Source organism: Hypanus sabinus, chromosome 26 (genome assembly GCF_030144855.1).
Source record: "Hypanus sabinus isolate sHypSab1 chromosome 26, sHypSab1.hap1, whole genome shotgun sequence".
Lineage (NCBI taxonomy): Eukaryota > Metazoa > Chordata > Chondrichthyes > Myliobatiformes > Dasyatidae > Hypanus > Hypanus sabinus.
Genome location: NC_082731.1, coordinates 42,243,192 through 42,263,544, shown reverse-complemented (window position 1 = coordinate 42,263,544; position 20,353 = coordinate 42,243,192). Strand labels below are relative to the sequence as shown.

Genomic DNA, 20,353 nt, shown 5'->3' with positions numbered 1-20,353 from the left:
ACTTCACAACAAGCAATCTGCTGAAGGAACACAGCAGGTCGAGCAGCTTCTCTGGGATGGAAGGAATTACTGTCGAATAGCTGCAATGCTACCTACAATGCAGTGATGAACGGTCAGGTTCCAGTGGCTGAGAATATTTAAAACGAGTAAAGGATGAAGCATTTAAGCAAGTGAATGGGACCAATACTTATACAGATATCATGGTTAAAATAGTCTTATTTCAAGATCCGTGTACATTTAGAGCAGAGTCACACTGGTTCTTGATTAGCAAGGGTATCAAAGGTTACAGGGAGAAGGCAAGGGAATGGGGGCGAGACAGATCAATCAGAAGAAATGGTGTGCAGACTCGATGGGCCTTAAGGTCTAATTTTGCTCGTTTGTCTCCTGGTATTATAATATTTATGATTATGAGCAATATGATCCTGTAATCCAAATACACTGCTCTGCAAGTCAAGGATAAAGCAGGCTCACTGTGTGTGTACTTGCCACCCATCCCCCATCACTCTCAGCTGCTCCAGTTGAGCAAGTACAACCCCGTACCAGCCTCAATGCCCACAACCAGTACTAAAGGGACAATGTCTGTGGAAGCGGTATTGTTTAGTGGATTACAGCAAAGGACACTCTGCTGCCAAACTGTAAAATGGTCGTGCCTCCCTCCCTCCCCATCCCCGGGTGACTATATAGATTATACAGTCGGCCCTCCTTATCCATGGGGGACTGATTCCGGGATCCCACGCGGATACCAAAATTCACAGATGCTCGTCCCTTATTTAACAAGTACCGGTGTGGTGGTCTTCAGGACCCAGCGGAACCCCGGACTTTACCTAACATGTCTCTGTGCGGTGGACATTAGGTCCTGGCGGCACAGCTCTAAAAATGCAGTGTTCCTGTTCACGAAAATAATCACGATCGCGATTGAAAATAAGGTGGAAGTAATAAAGCGATCAGAAAGAGATGAAATGCCATTGGTCATTGGAAAAGCGTTAGGCTACAGTCGGTCAACGATTGGAACAATTTTAATGGAGCATGTGAAAGGCCCTGCCCTGATGAAAGCTACAATTATTACTAAGCAACGCAGTGGTTAAATTATTGAAATACGTATATTTCTTAAGTGTTTTATATGCATAGAAAGGTAAAATATGTTCTATATACTAAGAAAAATGTTTGACTAACTGACGCTAAATAATACCGGATGTACCTGTTCTGACTTCAAATCCGACTCAGGAATGGAACTCATTCATAACCTGGGGACTGCTTGTACTTTTAAGTCATTTCTAGATTACTTATAATATGTAATACAAAGTAAACGCTATGTAAATAGTTGTCATACTGTATTGTTTAGGGAATAAGAAAAAATAGTCTGTACATGCTCTGCTCAAGCAATTGTAACCCCCTGGGTCGCCTCAGGCTCGCTCAGCTCGTTCCGTCTAGGGGGAGCAGCCTTCGGCCCCACCAAACTGGGTAATCAGCTGGTGTGGATGCTGTGTGATGTCCCCGCCTCGCCCAAAACCAGACAGTACACCATATGCAATTAAATCAGTACAATTTATAAAGGTTACTATAACTAAGTGATTAATAACGATACAGTATATATGAAGAGAAAATTAAAGAAAAGGCGCCAAACTTATCAAAGTCCAAACCACTTCGTGCACAACCGTTGGAGCTCAATTACTGAAGTCTTCTGGCCACCATTCGATCCCCTCCGAACTCCTCGACTCGCAGCTCAGGACCCTCCGAACTCCTCAACTCTCCAAACAGCTCAGGACCCTCCGAGTGGTCAACCAAGCACATCTAGCTTCATCCCCCCCCCCCCCCTCCTCGGAGAATCTTCCGGCCTCGGACCCCCCTTTGGGGTCCGATCCTCGCCCAGCTTAGAGCATTGCGTCCTCTCTCTCGACCCCCTCGCGCCGATCTGCCCAAAAGCCCGTCAACAAAAGCTTACAGACTCAGAAGAAAGAACATTAATCCCCATTTGGTTTACAAAGGAATACCATTCTCGTTATCAGTAAATTAGCATTCCTGCTAGTTAACAAAAAGAAACCCTTTCCCAACAGTAACAAAGAAAAAAGAAGAAACCCCCTTTACACTCTCCCTCCACCAAATAAAAGTCATGTCCTCATGACTACTAAATAACTCGCCACCTTTCCTGCTAACACACCGTAACCCAAGCACAAACAGTGACATCTCCTCCCCACACAGTAACCCTCACACCCTGTTCCTCAGGCACTACTTAGGCCAACTATCTGGGAGTTCCCTAACTCTTCTGAGGCCTCCGTACCCCCTCACCTAAACCCTTCAGGCTTGGACACAACTGGGGATACCTTGGGCCCACTACCAACTCCTCTCTCAACCTCTCACTCATGCCCCACACTGCACACAGCTAACCCTCCCCGCTACACCTGACTCAATGGGAGAAGGGCCAAAGGTCTCTTCCTCAATCGAGGGAAAGTCAGCAAAAGCAGCATGTACCACACATCCAGCACATCATCCATCGAATCTGTATTCTTCCTCATTCCTGTGATCGGTAGCTGCTGTTTGATCTTCTCCAAACGGAAACACGTGGCCTGCACTGCTCCCGCAGTCTCTTCAGCCTCCTGTTCAGTATTCACTGCACTTCTCTCCAGGTTTTTCTTCCTCATGACTTCTTCCAGATCAACTTTCAGGTTTTGCACTTCATTTGAACTGTCGATGGTCATCTTCAGGTTCCCTTCAAGCTTCCGCTTCTCTCTTCTGAGATTCGTCTGTAATTTCTTCACCTCTGCAAACTCCCCTCTCCGGGTTCTTAGTTTGCTATTACCCTCAGTCAGACAACTTTCTTCATTCTCTCCAACTTGTAAGTCTTCCGACTGGTTCCATATCGCTTTCTCCAGTCTCTCCGTCTTCATTTCAAACTTGATTCCGTAGAGACAGTCACTCACGAGCTGCGACCTTCGCCAGCCCTGGCACGTGTCCAGAAAACACTTTAACTCGGTAGTTCTCAGCTGCTCCTGCAACGACCTCACTTCATATTCTCCTGAGGCAAATCCAAGTACCAAGAGATCATCCACATACACCAAAACTCCAAACGCCTCCATATCCCCTATGGTCTTCCACCTGCCCTGCAGGAAGATTGCAAGGGCTCCAGATATGCCCTGTGGCATCTTTTCGGACCCGAAGACTCCTAGGGAATTTATAACGGCCATCTTGTCCTTGTCGGCCCCACTCATCGGGATCTGGAAACATCCACTCCTCAGATCCAGCACATTAAACCACATCGCACCATTCAGACAGGCCATCGCCTCTCCGGCCCTCAGGGCCATATTCTGGTCACTGACAGTGCGCCTCTTCAACGCAATACAATCCACACACACGCTGCCTACGTCTTCCACAGCTTCAGGGGCCAGTTGCCGCAACCTCTCTCTCTCTCCGAGGTGTCTTCAGCAGTCAACTCCGCTCCCTCGTGGTATTTCGCAGCGTCCACTAAGAGGGTCTCACCCTCAGATACTTCCCCCAGGCCATACCACCACTGGCTCTTGTTTGAATTCGGTATCAGCCCAATGCTGCTACACACGTCCACACAAGCAGCTCGAAACTCTGGGTGCATAGACAATGCCTCCAAACAGCGCTCACCCGCCTTCTCCGGGCAGGCTCCCAAGCGCACCAGCAGGATTTTGGTTCTCTCTAGAACAGAAACTCTGCCCGTCTCAACAGGGTCCGGACACATCAGCATTAACGATTCATGAACCTCAGTCTCCTCCACATTTGCCTCTAAGAACTCCATTTTCACTGACCAACAACCGTTGTCTGGATAATCACCGGCACTGGTACCCCGAATCTCCAGTGTCCTCAATGTTGTCAAGGGTAAATGATTCCAATAACGGTTATGAAACAAACTGTACAGCAACTTCACCGGCGCCCCGGTGCCGAGGATGGCTTTAACTTGACTTCCATCCATCCGTAACAACACCTGTGCGCATTGGCCCCTCTAAGCTTTCAGGAATAGGGTCTGTTCCTTTCGGGAGTTCCTTGGTACATTGCTGGGAACGTGCTCCCCCAGAGACCCCAAGCCGTTCCCCCACTGGGCCTCCTCTAAGTTTCCCGACACCTCTTGAATCAACGGAACAACTGATCCCCTTGACAGATCCCCTTGGCACCACAAGCAATTTATCTGCCCCCCTAGGCAAAAAGGGATACCCTAAAAACTTCCCACCAATCTCCTGCCACAGATATAATAAGCCCCCCAGCTGTGGCATTTGACTTCCAGTCGAACCACACGCATTTTCCCACACTTTCCCAGAACTGGCAGCGGTCACTTCGAGGTAATTGCGCCTGACAGTTCTAACAAAGTCACCAGCCCGCCTACTCAAACTTTCAACCCGTCCCTGTCGCTTTTCCTCAGCCAAGCACTGCCACTCACTCAACAACTGAGGGGTCCACTCCGCCCATGCCTCCGCCCCTTTAGGGCTGGACATTATTCCAATAACCGGGCGGAGCTCACCACTGCTGAAACATCCCAACCTGTCACTCCTCACTCTCCAAACAGTACGGACAACCCATGGTCCCACCACCATTTCGTCAGCCAACAGCAACCACCCCACCCAACACACACGCAGCGATAACCAGCAATTGCACACCCACAAAGGCACACCAGCTCTTCGCCGCAGACACAATTTAAAGAGGGTGATCACATAGCTTCCACAGAAATCAATCCCAGACGAGCACCCCACAATGTAACCCCCTGGGTCGCCTCAGGCTCGCTCAGCTCGTTCCGTCTAGGGGGAGCAGCCTTCGGCCCCACCAAACTGGGTAATCAGCTGGTGTGGATGCTGTGTGATGACCCCGCCTCGCCCAAAAACCAGACAGTACACCATATGCGATTAAATCAGTACAATTTATAAAGGTTACTATAACTAAGTGATTAATAACGATACAGTATATATGAAGAGAAAATTAAAGAAAAGGCGCCAAACTTATCAAAGTCCAAACCACTTCGTGCACAACCGTTGGAGCTCAATTACTGAAGTCTTCTGGCCACCATTCGATCCCCTCCGAACTCCTCGACTCGCAGCTCAGGACCCTCCGAACTCCTCGACTCTCCAAACAGCTCAGGACCCTCCGAGTGGTCAACCAAGCACATCTAGCTTCATCCCCCCCCCCCCTCCTCGGAGAATCTTCCGGCCTCGGACCCCCCTTTGGGGTCCGATCCTCGCCCAGCTTAGAGCATTGCGTCCTCTCTCTCGACCCCCTCGCGCCGATCTGCCCAAAAGCCCGTCAACAAAAGCTTACAGAATCAGAAGAAAGAACATTAATCCCCATTTGGTTTACAAAGGAATACCATTCTCATTATCAGTAAATTAGCATTCCTGCTAGTTAACAAAAAGAAACCCTTTCCCAACAGTAACAAAGAAAAAAGAAGAAACCCCCTTTACACAATGAATGCTGGAGAGAGAACTTGCGGATTTTCCCGATCCGCGGTTGGTTGAATCCGTGCATGCGGAATCTGCGGATAAGGAGGGCCGACTGTAAAGCCATACAGTACAGATGTGAATAGTCACCATCGTTCTAACAGGATATAAGATCATAAGACATAGGAGCAGAATTAAGCCATTCTGCCCATCGTCTGCTCCGCATTCCATTATAGATGGTTTATTACCCCTCTCAACTTTCTTCTCCTGCCTTCTTCCTGTTACCTTTGGGATCCCTGCTAATTAAGAAACTATCAACCTCCGCTTTGGTCACCACAGCCCTCTGTGGCAATGAATTCCACAGATACACCACTTCAGGATAAAGAAATTCACCTTCATCTGTTTTAGTCAGCCCAAGAGTACATTCTTAAAAGGGAAATTACAGGCTGCAATTGATCACAAGTCAGAAGTACATTTAGCAGAGGAATATAAGCTGTCTGTAAGATGTCGCCACTGGTCACTGGTGCCATCTGGCCAGAAGATGATTCTCTGATGATAATAGAGAACCAAGAAAGCTGGAAAAGCTCATGGTACAACTCTTCCCCACTTCAAATTCCATTCCAGATGAACATGCTGACACAGCCGGTACAAAAGCTGAGGAAATGTGTCGAGCACAGTTTTTTATAATAGAAAATAAACCAGTCACCCCTCTCACAGCAAAGTAACCACAGAGCCTTGTGAAAATTAGAATTGGATAATTGGTGGTCATCATGGTTAGTGTGACACTATTATAGCTCAGGGTATCGGAGTATGGAGCTCAGTTCCTGTTGTCCTCTGTAAGGAGTCGGCACGCCCTCCCTGTAGAATGCGTGGGTCTCCTCTCGGTGCTCCAATTCCCTCTCACAGATGTACCGGTTTGAAGGTTAATTGGTGATTGTAAATTGTCCCGTGATTAGGCTAGGATTAAATCGGGGATTACTGACGGTGCAGCTCAAAGGGCCGGGAAGGGCCTAGTCTGTGTTATATGCCAATAAATAAATGGTCAACATAAATCATCCTATGATTAGGTCAGGGCTAAATCATGGGTTGTTGGGGGTTGCTCAGCGCGGCAGTTCAAAGGGCCTGTTTCACATTGTATCTCAATAAATAACATAAACATGCCTTGGGATGTTGCCTAAATTCTAATGCTTCAGATGCATCTGACTGGGTTGTGGTACATCCAAACAGCTTTTATCAGAACTGCCAGCAATACTCAACTATCGAAATCTGTTGAAATAAATTCAAAGCTGAAAGTTGTTCAAAGAAAACAGACACTGCTATCAAAGGCTGGCAGGGAAGGCTGACTTTCAACTCTGTCCTTCAGACAGCTCTCAAATTCCATGTATGCTAGCACATTTATACCCATGTCCTTGAACTCAGAAAGGTGATGTGGAGACAAACAGGTTCCAGCTTGCTCAGCAACTGCAACCAGATTCTTCCCATCAAGAATAAAACAAAGTATATTGTAACAAGACCAATCTTCACTGTCCAATATGATTGCTTAAAGTTGATGTATAAAGATTAATATTCGAAGTAAATTTATTATCAAGGTACATGTCACCATATACAACCCTGAGATTCACCTTCTTGTGGACATACTCAATAATGGTAGGCTAGGTGGAGACGTGTCTCTTCTAAAGGACGTGTAAAGTGCTCTTTCCCTCCGCTGGCCTGCAGGTCACCCTTGGGCAAGGTGTAGCACCTGCTTAGCCCCCTGATTAGGGTCACGTGAAGTCATGGGAGCAGGTGGTGGATGGTCATACAAGCAGCCGGTGCAGATCACAAGTCCTGGTTATGTAACCACCGACACCAGGCAGACAATCTCTGATAATAGCTGGAGTCATCGTCTCGTAAAGACACTGCCCAGAAGAAGGCAATGGCACACCACTTCTGTAGAAGGACTTGCCAAGAACAGTCATGGTCATGGGACCATAATCGCCCACGTCCTATGACACGGCACATAATGATGATGTCATGCAGCATGGCACATAATGATGACGCTCATTCTGTTATGGATTTATTATTATCCATAATATAATCAATGAAAGACTGCACCAACATGGGCACTCAACCTGCAACAAACTTAAAATATAAAAGAGATAATAATAATAAACAGTTAAGCTATAAACATGGAGGACATGTGATGAAGAGTCCTTGAAAGTAAGTCCACAGGTTGTGGGAACAATTCAATGATAGGGAGAGTAACGCTGAGGGAAGTTATTCCCTTTGGTTTACGAGCCTGATGATTGAAGAGTAATAACTATTCCTGAACCTGGTGGTGTGAAACTGAGGCATCTGTACCGCCCTCCTGGTGGCAGCAGTGAGAAGAGAGCATGACCTGGGTGGTGGGATTCTTGATGATGGACGCTGATTTTCTGCAACTACATTTCGTATATATGTGCTCGATAGTGGGGAGGGTTTTACCGATGATGGACTGGGCCGTATCCACGACATTTTGTAGGATTTTTCAATCAAGGTGTTTCCGTACCAGCCTGTGATACAGCCGGTGAGTATACTTTCAACCATACGTCTAGAAGTTTGTCAAAGTTTTAGGTGTCGTGCCAAAACTACGCAAACTCTGAAGGAAGTAGATGATTTATCTGTCACATTCACATCGAAACATACAGAGAAATATGCCAGTTGCTATGTGCTGGGGGCAGCCCACAAATGTCATCATGCCCACAACTTACCAACTCTTACTAATTCGTGTGTCTTTGGAAAGTGGGAGGAAATGGAGGGTATGGTATGGAGGGGGGTGTCTACTGCACAGAATCGAAATAAACTGCAGAATTGCAAACTTAGTGAATTCCATCATGGTCACTAGCCTCCAGGACATCGTCAAGGAGTGTTGCCTCAGAAAGGCTACACCCATCACCCAGGTCATGCCCCCTTCTCACTGCTACCATCAGGGAGGAGGTACAGAAGCCTGAAGACACACTCAACGATTCAGGAACAGCTTCTTTCCCTCTGCCATCTGATTTCTGAATGGACATTGAACCAATGAACACTACCTCACTCTCACTACTATTTTTATTTCCATTTTTGCACTGCTCATTTAACTTTAAATATTGTGTGTGTATATACACACACACAATATTTAAAGTTACTGTGTAAATATTACACAGTTACTGTAATTCACATTTTCTCTGTTACCATGCACTGAATCTTACTGCTACCACAAAGGCAACAAATTTCACGACATATGCCAATGACATTAAACCTGATCCTGATTATATGGATTCCAAGAGGTTGCAGACCCCACTGGAGTAGACAAACTGGCTGCTCGTTGAGTTTGGTTGCATCTCAGCCCTAATCTCCTGACCTGTGGGCACGTAGGTGGGGAGGGGAGGATGTGAGTTGGTTCCTGACCACCAGTTCGACGGCACGGTAGTGTAGTGGTTAGCACAAGGCTTTACAGTATCACAGACCAGGGTTCAATTCCCGTCACTGTCTGGAAGGAGTTTGTACGTTCTCCTTGCGACTGTGTGCACTTCCTCTTGGGTGTCCTCCCATAGTGTAGATACATTATCGGTTGGTAGGCTAAGTGATCATTGTAAATTGTCCCGTGATTGGGCTAGGGAATCTCTGTACACAGTGTCCACTGACGCTCTGTGGAGCTTCAATGACTGTGGTACAGCAGAGATTGGCCAATCAACCACATACATATATCATGAGAGGCTAGATAAACTTGGGTTGTTTTCTCTGGAGTGGCAGAGGCTGAGGGGAGATCTGATAGAGGTTGATAAGATTATGAAAGGCATAGGTAGATTAGACAGAGAGTATCTGTTTCCCGGGGTTGAAATGTCTAATACCAGAGGGCGTGCATTGAAGGTGAGAGGAGGTAGGTTCAAGGCAGATGTGTGGGTTAAGTTTTTTTACTCAGAGTGGTGGATGCCTGGTATGGTGGTACAGGCAAATACAACAGGGGCTTTTAAGAGACGTTTCGATAGTGACATGGGATGTGAGGAAGATGGAGGGATATGGACATGATGTAGGTAGGAAGGATTAGAGTTTGGGTGTTTTTGCTATGCTTTTTAGCTGGTTCGGCTCAACATTAAGAGCTAAAGGGACTGTTCTTGTGTTGTATTGCTCTACGTTCTAAGAGGAACTGTCCACAATAATTGCAGGTTAGGTCCTCAGAGATATTGACACCTAGAACTTGAAATTGCTCACTCTCTCTGCTTCTGATCCCTCTATGAGGATTGGATAACAGCACGGCCACAGTGGTAGACCATTCCACTCACTTACAAGGTTTATTTGCTATCTCCTGCATACATTACATGATAGATAAAGATGAGAGGTTTTTACATTGCCTCCATTAGCTCAGAGTGCAATAATGGGAAGCCCTAAAATGTGGCTTTTCCTCATCAAGTCTCTGCAGTGGCCATACCAAACTTCAGTGACCTCCTTGGTAAGTAGTCTCGGACACTGGAATGTGTCAGCCCACAAGCAATTACTGTGGACAGTTTCATGTTTTATTGTTTTACAACACTGAATCACAGTCGATTTAATCTGGCTTTTTTGACACTGACCAATAGAAAAAGACTCTTTCCATGTCAAAGCAAAAACAGATCTCTACAAATTGATCTAAATTACAAACATGAAACACAAAATAACTGATCGCAGAAATATTCACCGCATTCAAGTTAGTATTTAGTAGGTGCACCTTTGGCAGCAATTGACTCTGTGTGGATAGGTCTCTATCAGCTTTGCATACCTGGACACTGCAATTTTCCCCCATTCTTCTTTACAAAACTGCTCAAGCTGTCAGATAGCATGGGGATCGTGAGTGAACAGCTCTTTTCAACCCAGCCACAAATTCTCAATTGGATTGAGGTCTGAACTCTGACTTGGCCACTCCAAGACATTAACCTTGTTGTTTTTAAGCCATTCCTGTGTAGCTTTGGCTTTATGTTTGGGGTCATTGTCTTGCTGGAAAACAAATCTTCTCCCAAGCCGTAGTTCTCTTGCAGACTGTATCAGCTTTTCCTCCAGGATTTCACTGTATTTTGCTACATTCATTTTACCCTCTATCTTCACAATCCTTCCAGGGCCTGATGCAGTGAAGCATCCCCACTGCATGATACAGCCACCACCGTGCTTCGCGGTAGGGTAAGTGAGCTTTGATGATGTGAGGTGTTCAGCTTGTGCCAAACATACCATTTTGTCTGACTGCCAAAAAGCTCAATTTTGCTTTCATCAGATCACATGGCTCCAGTCTCCCATGCACTTTCTAGCACTTTCATGCACGTTTTTTTCAACCTTGGCTTTCTCTTTGCCACTCTCCCATAATGCTGCAATTGCTGATAGACCCGGGCAACTGCAGTTGTATGTGCAGTCTCTCCCAACTCCATCACTGAAGCTTGTAACCCCTCCAGAGTCATTACAGGTTTCTTGGTGGCCTCCCTCACTAGTCCCCTTCTTGCACGGTCACTCAGTTTTTGAGGACAGCCTGCTCTAGGCAGATTTACAACTGCGCCATATTCTTTCTATTTCTTGATGATTGACTTAACTGGACTCCAAGGGATAGTCAGTGACTTGGAAATTTTATTGTAGTCATCTCCTGACTTGTGCTTTTCAATAACCTTTTCGAGGAGTTGCTTGGAGTGTTCTTGTGTCTTCATGGTGTAGTTTTTGCCAGGATACTGACTCACCAGGAGTTGGATCTTGTACTTTCACTGCAATCAATTGAAACACCTTGAAAGCACACACAAAGTGCACTGCAGATGCTGTGGTCAAATCAAGACATATAAAAAAAAAGCTGGATGAACTCAGCAGGTCGGGCAGCATCCGCTGAAAGAAGCAGTCAACGTTTCGGATCGAGACCCTTCGTCAGGACTAAAGGATGAGGGGGCAGGGGCCCTATAAAGAAGGTAGGGGAAGGGTGAAAAATCAATCAGAGGAAAGATCAAGGGGTGGGGAAGGGAAGCAGGGAGGGGATGGACAGGAGAGGTGAAGAAGGAATCTAAGGGGAAAACACTATGGGTAGTAGAAGGCAGAGTCATGAGAGGTGATAGGCAGCTAGAAGAGGAGGCAGAGTGAAAGTGGGATGGGGGAAGGGAGAGGGAGGGAATTACCGGAAGTTGGAGAATTCGATGTTCATACCAAGGGGCTGGAGACTACCCAGACGGAATATGAGGTGTTGTTCCTCCAACCGAAGTTTGTCCTCATCATGGTAGTAGAGGAGGCTGTGTATGGACATATCCGAATGGGAATGTGAAGGAGAGTGACCCTTTTTTGAAAGCACACAGGTCTCCAAAAACAGATTTCCATTTAACTAATTATGTGACTTCTAAAACCAATTGCCTGCATCAGTGATGATTTGGTATGCCATATTAAAGGGGAGGGGTGAATACTCATGTAATCAATTATTTTGTGTTTTATATTTGTAATTAATTTAGATCAATCTGTTTTTGCTTTGACATGAAAAAGTCTTTTTCTGTTGGTTAGTGTCAAAATTAAATGCCGTTTTAAATGCTGTCATTACGTCAGCCTCCATTATCTCAGCTGCCAGCACAATGAAAATATTAACACAAAGCTCTTGAAAGTCTTGACCCTCAGATCTTGAAACTTTTTCCATCCCATCTTTAATTTGTGGTCTGTAGTTTTGGACTTCTCTGCCTTGGGGAAAAGACTGAATCTTTGTGGGGTCCCCTACCATGAACCGTGGTCTGTGGAACCAAGGTATGGAACCCCAGCTCTGCACTATCTAGGTCACCTCTTTCCATCACACCCCCAGCCTATATTCCAGTAAGAATAAACTCACCCTATCCAATCTCTCCTTTTAACTGCAACCCTCCATTCATGCTAACATCCTGGTGAATCTCTTCTCTACTAGAACAGACTATTAGACAAAGGAGCAGAATGTGGCCATTCAGCCCATCAGGTCTGCACCATTTCATCATGGCGGATCCACTTCCTTCTGAACTTCATTCCCTTGTCTTCTCCCAATAACCTCTCATACCCATTAGCCTCTGCTTTAATTACACCCAATGACCTGGTCTTCAAAGCCGCCTGTAGTAACGATTCACACAGCTTCACCACTCTCTGGCTGAAGAAATTCCTCTTCATCTCCATTCTAAATGGATGTCCCTTTATTCTGAGGCCGAGCTCTCTGGTCCTAGACTTCCCCACCGTAAAAAGCATCCTCTCCTCATCCACTCTATAAGATTTAATTGAGACGCTTCCCCTACCCCCAATTCTACTAAATTCTAGTCAGGACAGGTCAAGAGCCATGAATCGCTCCTCAAATGATAAGCCTTTTGTGTGTGTTAACTGGAATCCATGATACTAGAATTTTTCATTTCCTGGGGAGATGTCTTGATGGGCAAAAAGACAGCTTTCTAATGGGCTCTCAGAGCTGTACTAACAGTCTCTTCCCCCCCCAACATTTTCCTGTAACCAATTCCTTTCAACATACTAATCAACTCCCAGCTCTCTGGGTACACATCTACCCCCCCCCCCCGGGGGCAGTTGTGGCCAGTTAACCCCTCAGCATGCCATTGGGATGTGGGAGGTCACAGGGAGAACAAACAAGTTCATTACAAGGTCAGGATTAAACCCCTTCACAGGAGTCGTGCAGCAGCAGTTACAACTGTGGGGTCACTGTACTGCCTAAGAGTAAAGAGGAGCTAGTATTGTCTCTCTTGTTCTTCAATCAATATCATGATCATTTTACTCTTTGTTCCCAGTTCCTGTAATGGATTTGAAAGGAAACTGCGAATGAGCTGCCAGCACAAGTGCTGGATCTAGTTTCAATTTCAACATTTAAGAGAAGCCTGGATAAGTACACGGATGGGAGGGGTATGGAGGGCTATGTTCCAGGAGCAGGTCAATGGGTGTAGGCAGAATAATAGTTTGGCATAGACTAGATGGGCCAAAGGGCCTGCTTCTGTGCTGTTCTAGTCAATGTTTCTCACCCTCTGCATCCCATCCCACCTTTCATTCCCGTGAACCTCCCCTAAACCCTCTCCAATTTCAGCACTTCCCTTCGTAAATACTGCTCACAATACTCTAATCTGACCAATGCCTTATAAAGCCCCAGCATTACATCCTTGCTTTCATATTCTAGTCCTCTTGAAATAAATGCTAATATTGCATTTGCCTTCCTCACCACCATCTCAACCTGCAAATTAACCTTTAGGGAATCCTGGACGAGGCTCTCACGTCCCTTGGCATAAAAAGATAGGAGAAGGAATTTCTGTTGCCGGAGGGTGGTAAATTCATTGCCACAAATGGCTGTGGAGACCAAGTCGCTGGGTGTATTTAATGCAGGGGTTGATAAGATTCGCGGTTAAGAACGGCATCACACAGAGAAGACAGAAGAATGGGGTTGACAGGGAATATAAATCAGCAATGATGGAATGGCAGTGCAGACTTGATCAGCCAAATGGGTTAATTCTGCTCCTACATCTTATTTCTGTTGCTACCATTCTTTTTCTGTAGCGAACCAATGAGAAATGTACATAGTACTAACAAATATATTTTGTATAAATGCAACATAATGTCCCAACTCTGATACTTCATGTCTAGGCCTTTAAATGTCTTTGTTTTCCCCACTAACCCTATCTGCTTGTATCACCAGTTTCAGGCAGCCAGGGACTTACACCCAAGGTCTCCTGTACACTAAAGCTAAGCTCCCTGCACTTAGTCTATGTACCTCTTATCCAAAATGCTTGGGGCTGGAAGTGTTTCAGATTTCGGAATATATAATGAGATATCTTGGGATCGCCATCATTTCCAGCTCTGAACTGATGTGCTACCGGTAGGGTAAGCAGTCAGTCTTACAGGCGCTCGTCCCACCTGTGTACTGACACATCCGTTCAGATTTTCATCAGTGACAATTGCAGCAAACTCGTCAATGAATTTCTCTGGAATCAGCAGACGTTTTATCACAAATCTTTAAAAACATAATGACATGCCTTTTCTTAAATTTCTGCAGACTACCTGCTGACCATTCACGAACGCCTTCAATTTTCAGTTTGTCGTGATCGATCTTTGCTTATTTCATGATCAGTATACCATTAAACGGCATAAGATTACTCTAATGGCGCTGAATCCACTCTTCCAATACAAGATCGAGATCTGTATACAACATTTTCCTATTTTTTCTTAATTTCTGTTTGTTACTTATGTAAGGTCACTTCTCAGAACAATCTGTGGTAGGCAAAAAAAGCATCCCCTTGTGGAATTTTCCATCTGTGACGTCACGTCAGCACTCAAAAAACAATTCAGGTTTCAAAGGTTTTTGGATATGGGGCACCCAACCTCGATATCGTAACAATATGACCTCCTGAAATGCGTAACCTCTCACTTGGACAGATTAAACTCCACCTGCCACTGCTCCTCCCAGCTTTTCAGTTGATCTGTGTCCCAACTCTACCTTTAAACAATCTTCAAAACCACGATTTATGCGGAATCTGCAAACTAATCGTACCCGCCATGTTCTCATTTAGTTCATTAAATGCTAACCGCAGAAGAAGCCACCTCAACCTCTCTCGAAGGGGTGGGGAGCCCTCACAAAGACCACACAGGCAACGCGAGAACCTCCTCCTCATGTTGGTGACAGTAAGATCTGTAATAGGCACCTCATTTCTCCAGTGGCATCTCAGAACACCAAAAACTGATCAACAGTTTGGCCATTACGGCTTATCATCATTACGTGTTGTGTCGCATGACATCAGCAGTCACGTTGACCCATGACGGTCCTTTGGCAACTTTGTTTTTTTACAGAAGTGGTTTGCCGTTGCCTTCTTCTGGGCAGTGTCTTTACAAGAGGGATGACCCCCCCCTTCCCCCAGCCATTATCAATACTCTTCAGAGATTGTCTGTCTGGCGTCAGTGGTCGCATAACCAAGACTTGTGATCTGCACAGGCTGCTCGTACGACCATCCACCACCTGCCCCCATGGCTTCACATGACCCAGATCGGCGGGGGGGGGGGGGGGGTGGGGGGGTGCTAAGCAGGTGCCACACCTTGTCCAAGGGTGACCCGCAGGCTAGCGGAGGGAAGGAGCGTCTTACACCTCCTCTGGTAGAGACGTATCTCCACCTCACCATCCGTATTATTGTACAAGACTTTACAATTAACAGGGAAGATGATGGATGACAACTCTTAGCGGTAAATCAGACTGCTATATCTTAAATCACTGAATAATCACTGCACATCAGGAAGTAAGTGCTTCCCGGCTCCGAGGCAATTATAACAGGTTTTGCTTGGTAGCCTCTTCTCTTGGTTTGTGCTGAGGCAATCACAAATGTAATATCATGGTCACAACTTGGAGCCATGGTTTGACAGCAAACATTTTACTCACTCTTCTGCATCGATGTGAAATGGGAGAGTGGGATGGCATGGTAGCGTAGTGGTTGGCACAAAGTTTTACAGTACCAGCCACCCTGGTTCAGTTCCCACCACAGCCTGTATGAAGTCTGCACATTCTCCATGCGACCGTGTGGGTTTCCTGCAGGTCCACGGTCCAAAGACCTTCCGTTTGGTAGGTTAATTGTTCACTGTAAATCGTCCTGTGATTAGGCTAGAGTTAAATCAGTGAGTTGCTGAGCAGCGTAGCTCTCAAGGCCAGAAAAGCCTTTACATCAATAAACTAAAAGAAAAATTAAATCTTGCTCCGCATCCACAATTGCTGGGCAAAAACAGTATCAAGCTAAGTAACAATGACTGCTAATCTGGAACATAGAACATCACAGCACAGTACATACCCTTCAGCCCACAATGTTGTGCCGACCTACTCCATTACAAATTTTATCTTTCGCTTCCAGAGAGCCCCCCACTTTTCCTTCACCGTGTGCCCATCTCAGAGTCAGGTTTAATATTGATGCTGTGAACTTTGTTGCTTTGCGGCAACAGTACATTGCAATACATAATTTTGAAAAACTATAAATTACAATAAAAAATAAAATGATGTAGTGTAAACAGAGCAAAAAAAAAGTAGTGAGGTAGTGCTCATGGGTTCCGATATCCATTCAGGCAGAGGGGAAGAAGTTGTTCCTGAATCGCTGAGTGTGTGCCTTCAGGCTCCTGTACTTCCTCCCTGACGGTAGCAATGAAAAGAGGGCCAGTCCTGGGTGATGAGGGTCCTAAGTGATGGATGCTGCCCTGTTGACGCAGCGCCTTTTGAAAGCGTCCTCAGTGCTGGGGAAGCTAGTGCCCATGATGGAGCCGGCTGAACTGACAACTTTGAAACCCAACAGCGATGCTGCCTGCAGCTTGGCCGCTTATCGCTTAGCTCCTGCAAGGTCACCCAATGGGTCAAGTTAAAGTAGGATGTTCCAGACAAAGGGCAATCCAATCAAGACCTCGACAGTGGTGCAGACAGATGGTGTCAGATGACAATGTCATCTGCCTTGCACTTCATAACTCTGGACCCCGATACCGATCTGGCAAGGACCATGCAGTGGCTGCCCACGCATCCACCACCCCACCTTAAACAAAGTCACGCATAAGCACTAAGGGAACCCGTCCTAACATCCTGAATATGTAGTTCCCAGGTCAGCCTCCTCAGCAGGGGTTCCCAATTTGGGGTCCTAGGACCCGTCAATGCAGGGCAAGACTCCAAGGACGGAACCCCTGAGGACCCACTAATAGAGAACCCCTTCGGAGAATGTCATGCTCGAGCGATTACACTATCTCTGCATCTCTGTGCTGCTGGTCTCAAAACAAAGCTTGTGGGCGCTGATCAACGCGTGCTGAGGACGTTGAGGCTTTGGAGAGGGTGCAGAAGAGGTTTACCAGGATGCTGCCTGGTCTAGAGGGCACGTGCTACCACAAGAGGCTGGACAAACTTGGGTTGTTTTCTCTGGAGCGGTGGAGGATGAGGGGAGATCTGATAGAAGTTTACAAGATTGTTAGAGGCTTAGAAAGAGTAGACAGACAGTATCTGTTTCCCAGGGTAGAAATGTCTATTACCCAAAGGCACGCATTGAAGGTGAGAGAGGTAGGTTCAAAAGGGGATGTGAGGGGTAAGTTTTTTTACTCAGAGAGTGTTGGATGCCTGGAATGTGCTAGAGGCAAATATATCAGAGGATTTTAAGAGATATTTGGATAGACACATGGATGTGAGGAAGATGGAGGGATACGGACATGGTGTAGGTCGGAGGGATTAGTGTTTGGGTGTTTTCGATTTTCCTTTTAGCAGGTTCAGCACAACATTGTGGGCTGAATGGCCTTTTGTTCTATTCGGTGCTCGACATTCACACTTACTATGCGTTATGTAGCCTCTGGTCACTGTCCTGAAGTTGAACAGCAATTCTGTCACAAGGCCCAGATACCCCTTCCTGAGCCTAAGCTTGTCTTGGATACCGTGGTGGTTAGACAGAAGGGAAAGGCTCGTGTCACCGGCAACAGACCCGACGAAATTCGATGCTGATCTCAGCAGTCCAAAAACAAATGTTTTCTCCCTTCCAAATGCAGGCAAGCCTCGTGAAGGAAGTGGTTAGAGATGCAAGCTGCTGGCTTGATGCTGCAGCATTTCAAGATTTCTAAAAGGTGAATTTTCACTAATTTGTATGACCAAAGCTACCTCAAGGCTACTCTCTAAGTAGCCGTCTTCTGCAAAGGATGGAACCCCAGTCATGCAAAAACTGGTTCTATCATGTTGGTGCAGGAAGACAGTTATAACCAGATAAAACAGATCCCACTGTTCAGATAGAGGGCTGAGGTATAACCTCTAAGGATGAGGTACTTCTATAATATAGTGCAAAGACGCAGAAGCAAAATAATTAAGTAATAAAGCCATCTATGACTAAAAGGGAGAGGAGGGAATGGAACTGGAGCAGTTAGGCTCCAGTTAGGATGGCAGAGGAAGGAAGAAGTCACTGGTGTGGCCGGGCAGTGGAGGATTAGGGAGAGGGGAATGAGGATTGGGGAGGGGAGAGGGATTCAGAGGGGAGAGAGTAGGGAACCTGGGGTAGTTGGGGAGAGGTTGATGGGCAGAGGATGTCCACTGGGAGGTGAGGGAAAGTAGAGGGTACAAGGCAGTTTAGCGGGTAGCAGGTGATTAAAGGGGAAATGAGGAGTAGGAAATGATAGGGAGGGATGGCGGGGGATTTTAAGGAGGATTTTTGGAGGGGTGGATTTCATCGGGAGAGTTGAGTGGGGATGAGGGGTGGATTTGAGGAAGGAGGAGTGAGGTTGATGGGGAAGGGGGAGGTATGACTGGGGACTAGGGGAGGTTTGAGTAAGGAGGGAAGGTTTGATTGGGAACTAGGGGAGGTTTGAGGAAGGGCAGGGTGGGTTTGATGGTGGAAAGGTGTGTCTGATAGGGGTCTAGGGAAGGTTTGAGGAGGGAGAGTGCATTTGATGGGAGAAGGGGGTGGGCAGTATGACCAGGAGGTGTTGAGAGGTTGGGAGGAGAGTGAAGATTTGAGTGGGGACTAAGGAAGGGGTGGATTTGATGGATGGAAAGGGGAGGCTTGAGTGGGAACTAGGTTTGAGGAGGTGGTGGATTTGATGGAGGTTTGAAGGAGGAGGGGTGTTGAGGAAGGAGGACTGATAGGGAGTTGAGGGGTTGGGTGGGTTTGATGGGGGTAGGGATGCCTTAACTGGGGACAAGGAGAGGTTTGAGAAAGGAGGGATGGGTCTTTTAGGGAGTTGAGAGGTTGAGGAGTGGTGGGAGGGTTGGATGGGGAGAGGGAAGGTTTGATGGGGAGGGGGGTTTGATGGGGGAGGGTTTGATGTGGAGGGGTTTTGATGGGGGAGGGTTTGATGGGGAGAGGGGAGGGTTTAATGTGGAGGGGGGAGGGTTGGAGGGGGTTTGATGAGAAAGAGGGGAGGGTTTGATGGGGGAAAGGGGAGAGTTGACTGGGGCCTACGGGAGGTTTGAGGAGGGGGTAGGTGATGGAGGTTTAAGGAAGGGGGTGGGTCTGATAGGTTAGTTGAGAGGTTGAGGAGTGACGGGAGGGTTTGATGGGGGGAAAGGGGAGGTTCGGCTGGGTACTAGGGGGCGGGATCTTTCCACACCCACCCCGCACCAGGCTATTGCCCCCGGCCCTGAGCGGGCTGACAGGCAGCGGCGTCACTCACCGTAGGTCTCTGACATGATGCCGAGGGCCGGAGTGCCGCTGCGCTGCTGTCCCGGGCTCGGTGCCGGCCTGCCTCAGGGCCGCTCATACAATATGGCGGAAGCCGCGTCCTGCCTCTCCCTGCCCCCCTCCCCTCCCCTCCCCTCCCCTCCCGCCGGCCGGCGTCCGGCGTCATGACGCAACACGCAGACACCCTCCCTGAGGCGATCGACGCGACGTTAGTCCTTCCACCACGAGGGGCACTCGCGAGTGGCCTGCGTCGTGACGTCACAGGCGGAACGTCCGACCCGCCTTGGCAACTCCGGGCGGAACATAACCGCGCATGCGCACTCTGTCCAAACTCTTCCCTCCAGGGAGTTGGGTCGTGGTCATGCAAAGTTCAAAGCAGATTCATCATCAAAGTCCATCTGTGTCACCATATACAACCCTGAGATTCGTTTTCTTGTGGGCATTCTCAGTAAACACAAGAAATACAACAGAATCAATAAAACACCACACACCACCAGATGGGGAAAAATCCTTGCAAATACAAAGGTAAAACAAAATAACAGTAACAATGCTCTGGAGGAGAGTCTCGGCCCAAAATGGCGACTGTTTATTCATTTCCATAGTTGGTGCCTGATTTTCTTGTGTTTTTATTGCTCTGCGGATATAAGACTGTAAGATATAGGAGCCGATTAAGCCACTTAGCCCATCGAGTCTGCTCTGCCATTTTGTCGTGGCTGATCCAATTTTCCCTCTCAACACCAGTCTCCTGCCTTCTCTCTGTATCCCCTCATGCTCTGACTAATCAAGAATCTATCAACCTCTGCCTTAAATACACCCAATGATTTGGCCTCCACAGCTGCCTGTGACAACTAATTCCACAGATTCAGCACCCTCTGGCTAAAGAAA

General features: G+C 47.0%; 1 protein-coding gene across 1 annotated transcript in view; it reads right to left on the bottom strand.

Annotated features, from left to right (window-relative positions):
* The window catches only part of rab4b (RAB4B, member RAS oncogene family), an 81,112-nt gene extending 61,501 nt beyond the window's left edge, over nucleotides 1-19,611 (bottom strand). Inside the window, exon 1 of the mRNA XM_059950932.1 lies at nucleotides 19,461-19,611. Within this exon, the coding sequence (XP_059806915.1) occupies nucleotides 19,461-19,476 (16 nt within the window). The 5' untranslated portion in view covers nucleotides 19,477-19,611. The remainder of the gene's footprint in view (nucleotides 1-19,460) is intronic.
* Between the last annotated feature and the right edge of the window lie 742 nt (nucleotides 19,612-20,353).